Below are 17,386 nucleotides of genomic sequence, written 5' to 3'. Positions count from 1 at the left end.
GATAGTAACTTTCAATCTAGAATTCTAAACCCAGTGAAAATATTCTTCAAAAATTTCAATGATAAGTTGGGATGCTTGGGTGGTTCAGTCCGTTAAGCATTCAGCTGTTGGTATGGGCTCAGGTCATGATCTCGCGGTCGTGAGATCAAGCCCTGTGTCAGGCTCTACGCTGAGCATTGAGCCTGCTTGGGATTCTCTCTGCAACCCCCCACTCATGCCCTCTCCTCCCTCCCTCCCTCCCTCTCTCTCTCTTAAAAATAAATAAATAAACTTTAAAAAATGAAGATAAAATGAAATTCTCAGATGAAAACTGGTAATTCACTATCAGATAATGATAATTCCATCACCAGAAGATCTACACCAAAGGAATTTTTAATCAGAAGAAAATGACACTCATATGGAAGCAGAGAAATGCAAGAAGGGATGAAAAGCAACAACAATTACATGATATGTAAATGGACCAGGTACCCCAATTAAAAGAGAAGGACCTTCAGACTGTGAATAAGAACAAAAACCAACTAAATGCTGCTTATATGAGATAACCTTAAACGTGAGGGTACAAAAAGATTGACAATATAAGGATGGGTAAAGATACATTAAATTTTATGCACAAGAAAGGTGGTGTGGATTTACTAATATCAGAGAAGGCGAGAAGCATTAATAGAAAGAAAGGAAAAAAAGGACATTTCATAGTGAACAAAGGTTGAAAAAAGTCCATCCAAGAGATACTATTTAAAATCTGTACACACGGATGGTTTAGCCTCAAAATACATAAACAAAATTTTATAAGACTAGAAGAAAAACAGATACAATAACAAACATGTAGGAGATTTTAACATTTTTTTCTCTCAAAAACTTAAAAAGCAGCTAGACCCAAACAGTAAAGATATAGAAGAATCGAGCAATTAACAAACTGTGTCTAATTGAGTTATATATAACACTACAGCCAGCACTTGCAAAATGTATTTTCTTTTAAAAGTGCACATGAAACACCAAAATTGTCCATGTGCTGAATCATGAAACAAGTATCAAAACATTTCAAAGGACTGGGGTGCTTGGGTGGCTCCGTCGGTTAAGCATCCAAGTCTCGATTTTGGCTCAGGTGGTGTCTTGTGGTCTGTAAGGTCAAGTCCCATGTTGGGCTCCACGCAAAGCACCGAGCCTGCTTGGGATTCTTTCTCTCTCCCTCTCTCCCTGCCCCTCCCCCACTTGAGCATGCAGCCTCCATAAATAAACAAAAATACATCTTTAATTTTTTTTTCAAAAGACTAAACGCATATAGAGTTTGAACCTAGTGGGCTTAATATAGAAACCAACAACAAAAATATAACTAGCAACTACCCAAATATTTGGAAATTCAGCAGTTCATTACTAAACTCATGAACCAAAGAAATCATAATGGAAATGAGAAAATAGAAAATAATGATCATTTAAAAAAGTAATTGAAGTATAATTGATACACAGGGCTATATTAGTTTTAGGTGTATAGCATAGTGATTCAACAATTTTGAATTGAATTTTGAATTTGTTACTCAGTGCTCATCATGATAAGTCACCACCATCTGTCACCATACAATGTTATCACAATATCAGTATTACTGATTATATTCCCTATGCTATAGTTTTCATCTCCATGCCTTATTTACTCTATATGGATGATAATCTTTTATCATTATCTTTTTTTTTTTAGAGAGGGTGCAAGCAGGGGAGATGGGCAGAGGGAGGGAGGGAGGGAGGGAGGGAGGGAGGGAGGGAGGGAGAGAGAGAGCCTTAAGAAGGCTCCACGCTGAGTCCCAATGTGGGGCTCAATTCCATGACTCTGGGATCATGATCTGAGCTGAAATCAAGAGCTGGATGCTCAACCAACTTAGCCACCAGGTACCCCATGAATGAATATCTAAAAAAATTTTTTTAATGTTTATTTATTATTTTTGAGGGGGGAGGTAGGGGCAGAGAGAGAGACACGCACAGAATCCGAGGCTCCAGACTCTGAGCTGTCAACACAGAGCCTGTTGCTGGACTCAAACTCATGAACCTCAAGGTCATGACCTGAGCCAAAGTTGGACACTCAACTGACTGAGTACCCAGGCACCCCATGAATGATCATTTTTAAATGGTACATCAAAGCTTGTAGGATGCAGCTAAAGCTAAGCTTAGAAGAAAATGTACAGACTTATATTTACATGTTAGAAGAGAAATAGTCTGAAAATCCACTATGTGGGTGTCTCCCAAAATTAGAATAGCAAATTAAACCCAAAGAAATGGGAAAGAAATAATAAAAAAAAAGAACAAATTTATATTATGGGTTTCTTGGGGTTTTTTTTGAGAGACAGAGACAGAGACAGAAAAAGCACAAGTGGGGAAGGGGTAAAGAGAGATAAAGACAGAGAATCCCAAGCAGGCTCTGCACTGCCAGCACAGAGCCCAGTGTGGGGCTCAAATTCACAAAACCATGAGATCATGACTGGACTGAAACCAAGAGTCCAATACATAACCAACTGAGCCACCCACCTAAACAAGAACAAATTTAAGTGAAATAGAAAGCAAATATGCAGTAGGATCAACAAAGCCAAAAGTTAGTTCTTTGAAACGATTTTTTTAAAAATTTTATTTAAGTCCAAGTTAGTTAACACGTAGCATATAATGGTTTCAGGAGTAGAATTTAGTGATTCATCACTTACATATAACACCCAGTGCTCATCCCAACTAGTGCCCTCCTTAATGCCCATCCCCAACCCAACACCCCTCCAGCAATCCTCCATTTGTTTTCTCTATTTAGGAGTCTCTTAGGCTTTGCCTCCCTCTCTGTTCTTATTTTTCCTTCCCTTCCCCTATGTTCATCTGTTTTGTTTCTTAAATTTCACATATGAGTGAAGTCGTATGATATTTTTCTTTCTCTGACTGACTTATTTTGCTTAGCATAATACATTCTGGTTCCATCCACTTTGTTGCCAATGGCAAGATTTCATTCTTTTTGATCACCGAGTAATATTCCATTGTATATATGTATCAACCACATCTTGTTTATCCATTCATCAGTTGATGGACACTTGGGCTCTTTCCATAGTTCTTTGAAAAGATTAATAAAATTAATAAATTCCCAGCAGAGCTGATCAAAAAGAAAAGAAAGTACAAAGTCACCAATATCAAGGAAGAGAAGATATTATAGATCCTACAGACGTTAGAAAAATAAGAGGTTTATGAACAACTTTATATCTAGACATTTGGAAATGTAGATGAAATAGAGACATTTGCAGGAAAATACAATATACAAAACAGATCAAGAGAAAATAAGCCACCCAAAAAATCTTATGACACTGAATCTGTAATTTAAAACCTCACAATTTCTAACAAGCTCTAAAATTGTGGTGGTCGCACAACTCTATGAAAATACTAAACACCACTGTATTATACCCTTTCAGTTGGTGAGTTGTGGCATGGAGATTATATCTCAGTAAAGTTGTCTAAAACAACAACAAACCTACGAATAAAAGTTCAGGCCCTGATGGCTTCACCTGTGAATTCTCTCTAACCTATGAGGAAGAAATGCAACAACCTTTTATAAACAATACAGAGAATAGAAAAAAAAGGAAGACAGCCTAGCTTGTGTTATGAGAAAAGCATAATCTTGGATACCAAAATCTGAAAAGGATTATTATAAGAAAGGCTAAACTTTGTCATGAACAGAACTGCAGAGTTTCCCAAGAAAACATTAGCAAACGGAATTCAGCTTTATATGAAAATGATAAGCATTACAGGGGTGCCTGGATGGCTCAGTTGGTTAGGCATCTGACTCTTGGTTTCAGCTCAGGTCATGATCTCACAGTTGGTGAGTTCAAGCCCTGCATCGGGCTCTGCGCTGGCAGTGCAGGGCCTGCTTGGGATTCTCTCTCTGCCTCTCTCTCTGCCCCTCCCCTGCTTGGGTGCACAGGCAGGGGTGCATGCGCGCTCTCTCAAAATAAATAAACTTAAAAAAAAATTATAACCAGCGTGGTTCGATCTAGCAGTGCAAAGTTAGTTTAACATCTGAAAAGCAATAAGTAGAATTCCCCATTTAACAGTAAGGGAGAGAACTCACATAGCTATCTTTCAATAGACGCAGACAAAATTTAATATCTAGTCATAATTTAAAAAACTCTAAGCAAACTAAAAATCAAATAAAACTTTCATAATTTGACAAAAGGTATTTACAAAAGTAAAACTGTTATTATTCACAGATGACATGAGTGTGTACCTAGAAAATCCAAATCCACAGATAACCTATTGTATTTAATCAGTGAATTTATTAAGTCTCTAGATATAAAGTCAATGTATAAAACTAATTTTATTCCTATGTACCAGAGCAAGCTATTATAAAGTGAATTTAAAATATGATAGTTTGTAGTACATTTAAAAAAGTCAAATTTAAATAAATATGTACAAGACTTTGACAGAAAACTAAACAATATAATTGAGAGAAATTAAAGGAGACTCAAATAGATGAATAGATATATAGCCAGTAGTATGTTGGAGCCAGGTCATAGTAGCTCAGAAGAATGTACCATGCACATCTCTCCCCAACTCCATGTTCAGTGCTGGTATCTTGAAATTGACCACAGAGGAAGTATTTACACCATGAAAGCCAGCAAATACTATCAAATCATGGCTCTCCACCATCTCCAAGAACCTGTCATTAAACACTTACCAGCACACTACTGAATATACTATATTCATGGATTGGAAGACTCATTAGTAGACAGACGTTTTCAAAGGATAATTCAGAGGAATTTGTTATCTGCATACCCATTTGAGGAATAGTAGTCGGTATGCTGTTGTCACTGAACAAAGGCAAAAACAAATTTGTAACTGAGAGGAGAGGGAAAAAAACTTGCAGTCTGGGAACAGTGAATCTTCCAGTATTTGCTGTTAGTATCTCTGTCTTAGGCCAGGTCTGCACCATTGCCCTCAACTCTTCCAAAACTTCTCAACTCCTCCCATTTTGGTCAAAAGTTCCTAAAGGACAGGAGTTAACCAGAAGGGTTTTAGTCTCTGATGCAGAATCATTTTGGGATGTCAGTTTGATATTGGCAGAATAGCAACATTTAAACACCTGAATATCCCACAGTGGAGGAGAGGAAAATACATCAGGGCAATTATAAATATTATAAGAACCACTTGGAACCTATTTTGTACCCAGTGTTTTGGCCAGCATAGGTCTGATCAAGAGAATACACCTTAAAGGTCTGTTTGGTCAGTTTTAGTGAAGTAGTTGGGTTTTCCCCACTTGACCAATTGATGATTCTATCTTTTTCAAAACATGTATCCTAGTAGTACCATAAAATGTAGCTATTGCATAGAGTTCATTTCCTTGGCCAGTATTCAAGGGCGCATCTATTTAGAATCAATCTGGATAACAAAGTTGTGTTAGCCTAGAATGAGTTTGTTTAAAGTTTATGTAATTATACTAGGTTTGTCCAGTGGGAGCCTTACAAGTGGTCTTCTGTGTTCTTTCGCTTTCTTTTTTAGCACTTCCTTACATTCTGGCATTACAAGATGCTCCAGGCTCATCTTAAACTCACTTTGTCCCAGTTCTTGAATCAGTTTCTAAGAAGCCCTGTTCTTTTATGTGGAGAACACAGAAACTTGGTATTTAGGAATCAGGGTCCAAGCATTAGATCTGCTGTTTCCTGCTGGGGTGTCATTGGTTCTGGGTCCTTTCAATGGACAGAGCTGGAGAAAAAGAGTAATTGCGTGGATTCAACCATATATATGCATATGTATGTATACACATGTCTATGCATTTGTCCATATACATCTGTATACATATTTAAAATCATGCCAGCATGATCTTGATTCCAAAACCAGACAAAGACCCCACTAAAAAGGAGGACTACAGACCAATTTCTCTAATGACCGTGGCTGCAAAAATCCTCAACAAGATACTAGCCAACCAGATCTAAAAATACATTAAAAGAATTATTCATCACGATCAAGTGGGATTTATTCCTGGGATGCAGGGCTGGTTCAATATCCACAAGGCAATCAATGTGATTCATCACATCAATAAAATAAAGGACGAGAACCATATGATCCTCTCAATAGATGCAGAGAAAGCATTTGACAAAATACAGCATCCTTTCTTGATAAAAACCCTCAAGACAGTAAGGATAGAAGGATCATACTTCAAGATCTTAAAAGCCATATATGAAAGACCCACCGCTAATATCATCCTCAATGGGGAAAAACTGAGAACTTCACCCTGAGGTCAGGAACATGACAGGGATGTCCATTCTTGCCACTGTTATTCAACATAGTACTGGAAGTCCTAACCTCAGCAATCAGACAACACAAAGGCATCCAAATGGGCAAGGAGGAAGTCAAACTTTCACTCTTCACAGATAACGTGATACTCTATATGGAAAACCCAAAAGATTCCATAAAAAAACTGCTAGAACTGATTCATGAATTCAGCAAAATCGTAGGGTATAAAATCAATGTACAGAAGTTGGTTACATTTGTATACACCAATAATGAAGCAGCAAAAAGAGAAATCAAGGAACCGATCCCATTTACAATTGCACCAAAAACCATAAAATACCTAGGAATAAACCTAACCAAAGAGGTGAAAAATCTATACACTGAAAAATATAGAAAACTTATGAAATAAATTGAATAAGGCACACACAAAAAATGGAAAAACATTTCATGCTCATGGATTGGAAGAACAAATATTGTTAAAATGTCATTACTACCCAAAGCAATCTACATATTCAATGCAATCCCTATCAAAAAAACACCAGCATTCTTCACAGAGCTAGAACAAACTCAATTGATTGCTTCAGTCCCAAAGCAATTCTGAAAAAGGAAACCAAGCACAGAGAACTCCCATTAGATTCAACAAAAACTGACTGTCAACATAAATTCACAAAATATTCAGGCAAGGAGAGAATCATGAAAACAGAAAGGGAAAATAAGTCCTTAGTCTACAAGGAAAGACAGATCAGGTTTGCAGCAGACCTTTCCACAGGAACTTGGCAGGCCAGAAAGGAGTGGCAGGATATATTCAATGTGCTGAATCAGAAAAATATGCAGCCAAGAATTCTTTATCCAGCAAGGTTGTCATTCAAAATAGAAGGAGAGATAAAAATTTTCCAGACAAACAAAAATTAAAGGAGTTTGTGACCACTAAACCAGCCCTGCAAGAAATTTTAAGGGGGACTCTCTGAAGGGAGAGAAGATGAAAAAACAAAACAAGTAAATAAAGACCAAAAGCAACAAAGACTGAAAAAGAAAACCAAAGCTGGAGGCATCACAATCCCGCACTTCAAGCTGTATTACAAAGCTGTACTCATCAAGACAGTATGGTACTGGGGCGCCTGGGTGGCTCAGTTGGTTAAGCGTCTGACTTCGGCTCAGGTCACAATCTCACAGTCTGTGAGTTCGAGCCCCGCATCGGGCTCTGGGCTGATGGCTCAGAGCCTGGAGCCTGCTTCCGATTCTGTGTTTCCCTCTCTCTCTGCCCCTCCTCTGTTCATGCTTGGTCTCTCTCTGTCTCAAAAATAAATAAACGTTAAAAAAAAAAAACAAAAAAAACCCAGTATGGTACTGGCACAAAAACAGACACTCAGATCAATGGAACAGAATAGAGAACCCGGAAATGGACCCACAAACGTATGGCCAACTAATCTTTGACAAAGCGGGAAAGAACATTCAATGGAATAAAGACAGTCTCTTCAGCAAATGGTGTTGGGAAAACCAGACAGCAACATGTGGAAGAATGAACCTGGACCCCTTTCTTACACCATACACAAAATAAACTCAACATGGATGAAAGACCTAAACGTAAGACAGGAAGCCATCAAAATCCTCCAGAAGAAAGCAGACAAAAACCTCTTTGGCCTCGACTGCAGCAACTTCTTACTCAACATCTCGGGAGGCAAGGGAAACAAAAGCAAAAGTGAACTATTGGGACATCATCAAGATGAAAAGCTGCACAGCAAAGGATACAGTCAGCAAAACTAAAAAGCAACCTACAGAATGGGAGAAGTTATTTGCAAATGACTTATCAGATAAAGGGTTAGTATCCAAAATCTATAAAGAATTTATCAAACTCAACATCCAAAACACAAATAATCCAGTGAAGAAATGGGCAAAAGACATGAACAGACACTTCTCCAGAGAAGAAATTTAGATGACCAACTGATGCATGAAAAAATGCTCAACATCACTCATGATCAGGGAAGTACAAATCAAAGCCACAATGAGATACCACCTCACACCAGTCAGAATGGTTAAAATTAACAACTCAGGCAGTGAGAGATGTTGGCGAGAATGCAGAGAAAGAGGAACTCTTTTGCACTGCTGGTGGGAATGCAAACTGGTGCAGCCACTCTGGAAAATAGTATGTAGGTTCCTCAAAAAATTAAAAATGGAACTACCCTACAACCCAGCAATTGCACTACTAGCTATTTATTTAAAGGATACAGGAGTGCTGTTTTGAAGGGACAGATGCACCCCAATGTTTATAGCAGCACTATAAACAAAGTATGGAAAGAGCCCAAATGTCCATCGATGGATGAATGGCTAAAGAAGATGTGGTATGTATATATATATATATATATATATATATATATATATATGTATATATATACACATATATATATATATACACACATATATATACACGCATATATATATATACACACACACGCACACACACACACACACACACACACACACAATGGAGTATTACTCGGCACTCGAAAAGAATGAAATCTTGCCACTTGCCACAACGTGAATGAAACTAGTGTGTTTATGCTAAGTGAAATAAGTCCATCAGAGAAAGAAAAATATCGTATAACTTCACTCATATATGGAATTTAAGATACAAAACAGATGAACATAAAGGAAGGGAAGCAAAAATAATATAAAAACAGGGAGGCAGACGAAACATAAGAGACTCTCAAATATAGAGAAAAACAGTGTGCTGGAGGGGTTGTGGGAGGGGGATGGGCTAAATGGGGGATGGGCATTAAGGAGGACACTTGTTGGGATGAGCACTGGGTGTTATATGTAGGTGATGAATCACTAAATTCTATTCCTGAAATCATTATTACACTATACGTTAACTAACTTTGATGTAAATTTTAAAAAATATTTAAAAGATAAAAATAATAAAATCGTGACTTTGTACCGATGCTTCTAGTTACCGTCTGATTCCACATTGCCTCTTCCCATTCTGTGCTTATGGCTCCCTTCCCCCACAGTCATCTGATGAATCTTGGAATCAAATTCTACTCTTGGAAGCCTCTGCATCTAGTGGCTTTATAGTGAGGCTCAGGGTCAAGTCTCCACAGTAAGTGGATGTCTGTACAGTTGCAGGATTCTAAGCATTTATACAGGGGAAGGCATATATCTCAGATGTATTATGTTCTGGAGCTTAAGAATAAAAGTGGTTCAGGGTACTTGATAGGAAAAAAAAAAGTACTTGAAATGGTCCTTTCTGGCATGGTTTTAAGGGCAACTTTCATTTTATCTTAATATATTCAATATTCCAGTTAGTATAACCATGTAACAAATCGCCCCAAGACTTAGTGGTGTAAACAGACATTTGCTTGCTTATCAGATAGGATATCGTAAGGACAGTTTATTTCTACTGTGATGTCTGGAGTCCTAACCAGAAGACTGGAGGCTAGAAGTTTCTGAAGGGCCGTTCACCCACGTGTCTGCTGGTTGATGCTGGCCTTCAGCTTAGATCTCACTTCCTCCCCTTGTGGCTTCTCCACATCATCTAGTTCCTTCCATCTCCTCCCCTCCCCTTTCCTCCTAGCACAGTGGCTGGTTTCCCCAGAGCAAGCCTCCCCAAAAGAGAAATACAGTTTGCCACAGTCTGTTACATAAATTGAATTATATCTAGTGATATCTCTTAGACCTTTTAAGTTTTGTTTATTTATATTGAGAGATAGCAAGAGTGGGGGAGGGGCAGAGAGAGCGGGAAAGAGAAAGAATCCCAAGCAGGGTCTGCACTGCCAGCATATAACCCAGAGGGGGGCTCGAACTCACGAACCGTGAGATCATGACCTGAGCCGAAATCAGGAGTCAGACGCTTAACCAGCTGAGCCACCACCCAGGGACCACAGTGATATCTCTCAGAAATGAGCCTTGCATTTGTTAGGTATATGACTATGTCCATATGTCGTTTACCCAACTAAACGACAAAGTTTAAAGATAAAAACATTTTCAAAATTGTAGGGTTTTTTTTACAAGTGTATGTTCCACGCACCCTTCATGAGGAAACCGTTAGGGAGCATGCTGTCCTACAAGGGAGTAAACCAAGGAAGAGGAGGGCTGGTGTGTGAAAAACAAAAGATCCAGCATAGGAGAGAGGGGAGGGAAATCCCCGGATTCCTAATGGTTAAGTGATTTTCCAGTTGCTGTTGCTGCAAAGCAGATTTCCCCAAAGCTTGGCAACTTAAAACAACCATTTTATCATGCTCACGGATTCTTTGGATCAGAAATTTAGATAAGGCACAGTGGGGATGACTTGTTCCACAGTGTTTGAGGCCTCAGCTATAAAGAGGGCCTAGGGGTGACCTGGAAGCCAGAAGCTGGAATTGTCTGAGCCATTTTTACTTGCATAGCAAGTGGTTGGTTGTCGGTAGGCAGCTGAGCGGGTCTAGCAGAGTACCGACACGTGGGTTCTCCCCACGGCCTGGGTTTCCTCACTGAGTGGCCACCTCAGTGTAATCAGACCGTACATTGCAACTCAGAGTGAGTATCCGAGCTTCTAAGTGATTGTCACAGCAAGCAAGATGGAGGTTGTATGACCTAACCTTGGAGGTTACCTTAGACAAGTAGAGAAAGTCCCTATTTCCTCTGCATGCTGTAGGTTACAAGTGACTCACTAAGGTTAGTCCAGATTCCAGGGGAAGCTGCATAGACCTCACCTCTCAATGGGAGGAGTGTCAAAGAACTTGTGGATGTATCTTAAATCTGCCAACCCAGGGGTTGTCCTGGGTGATAGTTAGCAGTAGGTATAGCAGGAGAGCAGCCCAGAATGGAAGAGGCTAGAAGGCTCAAGCATAGATTGACTTATGGGGGTGACTTATGGGGGGATCATTAAGGGTCCCTGATATATCTGGACATCTTAGAGATTTTTAGAGTAGTGCAGAGAGAATTATTAACAAGTACCTATTAAAATAATCAGTTGATTATTAACTCTGGAAAGACAATAATTATATAAGGGACAATTTCATGCTCAGTTGTGAATATCATTTACACAGTGACAATAATGTAAACATCAATGACTGTTCTAACCGAGTAATATTATATAACTTACATTGGAAAGATGGGGGATGGGAAGGGCGTATCGTATGGTGAGTGGGATATGGGAGAGGAGAGAGAGAATATCCATATCCTCGATCCGTAATACGTGCATACAAATGAGGAAAAAGTGGCACGCCCTTTGGAGACATATTCTGAAATGATCAGCCAAAGGAGGAAAAAGTATTGCAGAAAATGGCTGGAGAGGGATTCAGGGGAAGAAGGCAGGATTTCTGCTTCCAAAACCTCTGACTCTTTACCTATGTGACCGTCCAACTTGTATGAAAATAACTAAAACAAAACAAAACCATTTTCTAGCAAAAGTAACGCTAGGCCCAGATCACTTGACAGGTGTCCATCACCAGCCATTGAAACTAACCCCTATTATGTATAAACTGTTTCAGAGACCGGAACGAGAATACCCTCATTATTGGGTGATGAGCCTGCTATGATCTGAATGTTCATGTGCTCCTAGAATTTATATGTTGAAACCCTAGCCCTCAAAGAGGATGGTATTAGAAGGTAGGACCTTTGGGAGGTGCTTAGGTCATGAGGGTGGGGCCTCATTCGTGCTTTTTTTTTTCCCTTAAGTTTATTTTATGTTGAGAGAGAGCGTGCGCTAGACCCTAAGTGTGCGTGGGTGCAAGTGGGGGAGGGGCGAAGAGCAAGGGAGGGAGAGAATCCCAAGCAGGCTCTGCACTGTCAGCTCAGCGCCTGATGTGGGGTTCCACCTCACAACCCATGAGATCATGACCTGAGGCGAAATCAAGAGTCGGACCTCAACCACCGACTGAGCCACCCAGGTGCCCCGGGGGTTAATGCTTCTGTAGAAAAGGTTCTAGAGATCCCTTGCCCCTTCCACTACTTTGAGGACACAGTGAGAAAGCACCAGCTATGAAGCGGGAAGAGGGCCGTCACCAAAACGTGACCATGCTGGCACTTTGATCTTGGACTTGTCAGCCTCCAGAACTGTGAGAAATAAATTTCTGTTGTTTGTAAGCCAACCGGTTTACAGCATTTTGTAGACGAGCCTGAACAGACTAAGCCTAATGTTACACTGACCCCAAAGCCAGACGACGACCTATGACAATGAAAATCATGGGCCAGATTTGCTTTGGAATATAGGTACACTCCCAGTCCCCAGCCCCCGGAAGGTTCGAGAGAGCTTCTCCGTCCTGACGTGAGGGAGGGCACACGGGACCCAGGCTGTGAGCGGAAGGCTGAAGGGTTGTGGTGGGAATAGAGGCCGTAGCTTGTAAGCCAGGGGGTTATAGCTTTCATATACTTGCTCTTTTGTTTCCATTCAGTATTTTGCTAACTTAAAAAAGGCGTCTGAAAGAAAAAAAAAAAAGAACATAGGTGCAGAAATACCAGGTGAAAAATGGCAAACCAAATCAAGCAAGGAGTGCGCGCGCGCACACCCACACAGACACGAGAGCAAATTGTGTGTAACCAGGAATGCGAGGAATGTCCTCACGGTGGGCCTCGAGTTGGCAGTTCGCCGCTCTGAGCCTGTCATCTTTTCCTCTGGGCCTTCCAGTGCCATCAAGGAAAGCCAGCCCACTCTGCAGCCCTTATAATTATCGCGGCCCCAGACCTTGCGGGCACCGTAGCTACCCCATGTTTCAGCGCCTGGCCTCCACTTGCACCTCATTTCAGCTGGCCGTGGGTGACAACCGTGCCAATTGTGGTGCACTGCGTACCGGGGCTCACCACACCCTCCTGCCCGGCAGCTAGAGTCCTAGATTGCCACCTGACTGCTGGGAGAGCCGACTCTCGACTTGCATCCTAAGGGTCTGCTGCTTTAGGACAGCCGGGGTGCCCCACAAAGCAGAGCCTGCAGAGCCTGCAGAGCCTGCAGAGCCTGCAGCGGGGAGAGTAGGTGCTGTCATTTGCATCTCTAGAGAGGAGTGAGGAAAGGGAGTGCGGGGAAGGAGGAAGACCCAATCTGAGAATGTGTCATTGAGCTGACTGCCATGAAATGCAATTGACGCTTTCATTGTGCTTGTCACACATCCCCTCAGAAGCCATCCCCTCAGAAGCCTTGTAAACCGCTGGCCCCTGCCTTTCACTGGCCAGGGGATTGCCCTGTGTGGCTGGAACAAGGCTGTCGTAAAGTTTCTTTTGTTTTTTTTTAACTTTGTTTATTTTTGGGAGAGACAGAGTGCGAGTGGGGGAGGGGCAGAGAGAGAGAGGGCGACACAGAATCTGAAGCAGGCTCCAGGCTCCCAGCTGTCAGCGCAGAGCCCGAGGCGGGGCTCGAACTCATGAACCGTGAGATCGTGACCTGAGCTGAAGTCAGATGCTTAACCGACTGAGCCACCCCGGGCGCCCCTGGAGCAAGGCTGTCTTAATGCCTCAGTGGATGCGAGGACCGGCTGCTGCCATGGACACCTTGACTGGTAATCTCAGCAGTGGGTGCAGCTGGCTCCATGTTTCTGAGGGAACAGCAGCCTGATGGGGGGACTGCACATGCTGTTGCTCAGGCTATTCCATGCACGTGTGCACCCCTGCAGAGACAAGACTGAGATAGCATCCATGCTGCACGGAAGATAATATAATCCCTACCTCACTCCATGCCCTAAGCGAAGTGCTTTCCAGCAAAGATCTCAAATAAATTTTAAAGAAGAAAATATAGGAGATATAGAAAGATTTCATGAAACAGAAGCACAAACCACAAAAGGCTGATGAATTTTACATTAACAGTTTGGAGACTGTACCTCAAAAAACATGAGTTATGAACTTGGAGATTGTTTATAACATGTACCTTAAAAAGAATGAGTACCCAGAATATATCAAGAACTCCTACAAATCTATAAGAAAAAGACAGGGACGCCTGGGTGGCTCAGCCTGTAAAGCGTCTGACTCTTGATTTTGGCTCAGGTCATGATCTCACAGTTCGTGGGATTGAGCCCCGTGTTGGGCTCTGTGCTGACAGCGCAGAGCCTGCTTGGGATTCTCTGTCTGTCTGTCTCTCTCTCTCTCAAAAATAAAGATATAAACATTTTTTAAAAATAAGGAAAAGACGAAGTACACAATGGCAAAATCGTAAAGGGATATGGATAGACAACTCACACAAGAGGAACCCCAAATAGCAGATAAACATATGAAACAGTGCTAGTTATCATTAAAAACAGAGAAATGAGGATTAAAACCATAATATGGTTCTCTGCACACTTGGGTGTGGTTCACAGATACACTGGTGCAAATGTATTGGCCAACAATGGATAAGTGTTGATTTAGGAACACATACCTATGAATAAAAGTATGAAGACCCACACTTCAAATTTATGTAGGTGTTATCTGGTGGAGGGAAAAGGGGCTAGGGTAGGTTTCCTCTGTACTTTTTAATGCTTATTCATTTTTGAGAGAGAGAGAGAGTGAGTGGGGGAGGGACAGAGAGAAAGGGAGACACAGAATCTGAAGCAAGCTCTAGGCTCTGAGCGGTCAGCACAGAGCCCATCGCGGGGCTCGAACCCATGAACTGTGAGATCATGACCCGAGCCAAAGTCGGATGCTTCACTGACTGAGCCACCCAGGCGCCCCATGTGTTTTTATGATTTATTATCAAACTGGGTGATGGAAACTTGGCTTTTGTCATGTTATACTTTATCCATTTTTCCCCGGTGTAATATTTCACAAAATCGAAGCAAAAGGTGTGTTTGCGTACGAGCTCCTCTTCTGGTGGGGGTTAGCAGTGCGTGAACCCTAGGCCTTGCCCCCGGGGGTCTCCTAGTCTGAGAGAGGAAGAAGAGAAGGCAGGATTTGATAGGGTTGGATGGGTTGAGTGCTGGAGGGAGGCCCGATTACAACCTTATCATACAGGTGCCTATAGCCCTCTTCGCTCTGCCCATGGGAAGAAGTGGCCCAGAGGGATACACGTAGGGGAAAAGTCGGCAAGTAAGAGGCCAGGTGGGCAGGACGTTGGAGCCCGATATCCTGGGCTCACATCTCAAAACTCTACAGGTTGGGGCGCCTGGGTGGCGCAGTCGGTTAAGCGTCCGACTTCAGCCAGGTCACGATCTCGCGGTCCGTGAGTTCGAGCCCCGCGTCGGGCTCTGGGCTGATGGCTCAGAGCCTGGACCCTGTTTCTGATTCTGTGTCTCCCTCTCTCTCTGCCCCTCCCCCGTTCATGCTCTGTCTCTCTCTGTCCCAAAAATAAATAAACGTTGAAAAAAAAATTAAAAAAAAAAAAACTCTACGGGTTAAGGAACGTCTGGGAACTTCAGCTTCTGCGGTGCGAGAGAGCGAGAACTCCCGCCTTTTCCTAGTTATTGTGAGGTTGATAGGGCACACGGCGGACACTCAGTACACAGCAGCTGTTGTTTTAAAGCGGGCAAAGCCGAGGTCAGATCTATTCCCGTCTTCCGGTTCACCTCGTATTGTATTTTTTCCAGATGCAATCGAAGGTAGATCGATGGGCAAAAGGAATCCCCACGTGCCCATTGGCCAGCCTAGACTCATTTCATCTCTACCTCTGCCCGCTTTCCGCGCTAGGCAGTCCGTCCGGGCCTCGGGTCGCTCGTCCGTGTGTGTTGCTGTCTAAAAGAGCTCCCCTTTACCTTTGGGCAGATGGCGATCTCGCTACAGAACACCACCACGGCCAGCCGCTGCCTAAGAGTCATCCCGCCGTCGACACCGTACTTCGCGCTGGGATTGGGTGAGTCAGCCCAACCGTGGTCTGGGCCGCCTCGGAATTGTGTGCTGGGCTCGCTCCTGGCACCGGCCCGCGTGGCCCTCTGATGGGCCTGGGCCCGCGTTTCCCTGAGTCCCTGGGGGCTCTCGTGCTCTGCCAGTAGCCTGCCCACCCGCCAGCCCATCCTCCTGACCGTGTCTCTGAGACCTGCCGGGCCCTTTCTCCAGTCACCCCTCCAGGCCCGGGCCTGCCCTCTCTCTGCTCACCCTCCGTTCTGCCGCTGCGTCCGGTCAGGCCGTCCTCGTTCGTCACTTAAACTTAACACTGCGGTGGCTTCCCAGCTGGCCTTCCAGCTTCCGTGAACACGGTGGTTTAAATCCCAAGAACGGCCTGATCGAGTCATTCCCCTCCCCCACCATGCTCAGAAGCTCGAGTGGCTCTCTGCTGTCCCATCAGGCCAGGCGTGGCCTCACCTAACTATTCCAGGTGGACCATGTCCCCCACGCCCCCAACCCCCACCCGCCTGCTCCCTGCCCCGAGCCCTGGTGTCTTCACCTGGATTCCCTGCCCTCACAGCCTGTTCCCCTCGCGTGCCCTTGTTCTGCCGTTGCCGTGGCCTTGGCCCAGACAGCATCTACTCATGGAGCAGCCCCAGCTGTGGTGGGGACTCGCTGTCCCCTCTGGCTGCCGTCTGTAGCCCTTGAGTCAAAGCCCTGGTGGCCGGCTGGTCCCCAGATCCTCATCGGTTGCTTTTCTCATGCACAGGGATGTTCCCAGGAAAAGGCGGAATGGTGGCCCCTGGGATGACCTGCCAGTATATCGTCCAGTTTTCTCCCGACTGCCTCGGGGATTTTGATGATTTCATTTTAGTTGAGACCCAGTCAGCCCACACGCTCGTGATCCCCCTGCAAGCCCGGAGGCCACCCCCAGTGCTGACATGTGAGTGTGCGCGCTGCCCTCCCCGGGGTTCAGTCAGGCTGCCTGCTCTCAGGGCGCCTTTGTGGCAGCGCCCGACTTGGTCCTCCTGGGGAGGGGCTTCTGGGTCCTAAGGAGGGACACCATGCAGACTTCCACGGTGTCAGACCCCAACTGTCCTACTTTCCAGTGGAGGCTGACTCCGAATCGCACACACGAGGAGAGGAGTTTAGCAGACAGCTAGCTCCAGCATGGGCTCCTCTGGCTCGTGGACACCCCCGAGGGCCTGCGCCACACAGAGGCAAGGAAGAGGTGCCTAGGGCCCTCGGCAGATGTCGCCTCTGTGGCTCTGGCGGGGGGCGGGGGGGGGGGAGCTTCCTTGGAAGGCCGGCTTGGGCTGGGCCCCCTCATTTACAAGCCTGGGCACAGACTAGAAGCTAGGACTCTCACCACAACCCCCAGGCCCATGCTGGGTGGTCCTGGCCGAGCCCTGAGTCCACAGTGGGCACAGACTCCTAGCCCTCAGTGCGTGGA

General features: G+C 43.8%; 1 protein-coding gene across 2 annotated transcripts in view; it reads left to right on the top strand.

Moving 5' to 3' along the window:
- DLEC1 (DLEC1 cilia and flagella associated protein) overlaps nt 1-17,386 on the top strand; it is a 91,520-nt gene that overhangs the window by 37,609 nt on the left and 36,525 nt on the right. For both annotated transcript variants that reach the window (XM_043595742.1, XM_043595741.1), the window contains exons 7-8: nt 15,874-15,961; nt 16,703-16,876. In XM_043595742.1, coding sequence (XP_043451677.1) covers nt 15,874-15,961; nt 16,703-16,876 — 262 coding nt within the window. The remainder of the gene's footprint in view (nt 1-15,873; nt 15,962-16,702; nt 16,877-17,386) is intronic.

The sequence above is a fragment of the Prionailurus bengalensis genome, chromosome C2 (genome assembly GCF_016509475.1).
Source record: "Prionailurus bengalensis isolate Pbe53 chromosome C2, Fcat_Pben_1.1_paternal_pri, whole genome shotgun sequence".
Taxonomy (NCBI): Eukaryota; Metazoa; Chordata; class Mammalia; order Carnivora; family Felidae; genus Prionailurus; species Prionailurus bengalensis.
Note: the sequence above shows the minus strand (reverse complement) of the source record. Positions and strands in the feature narration are given on the sequence as shown.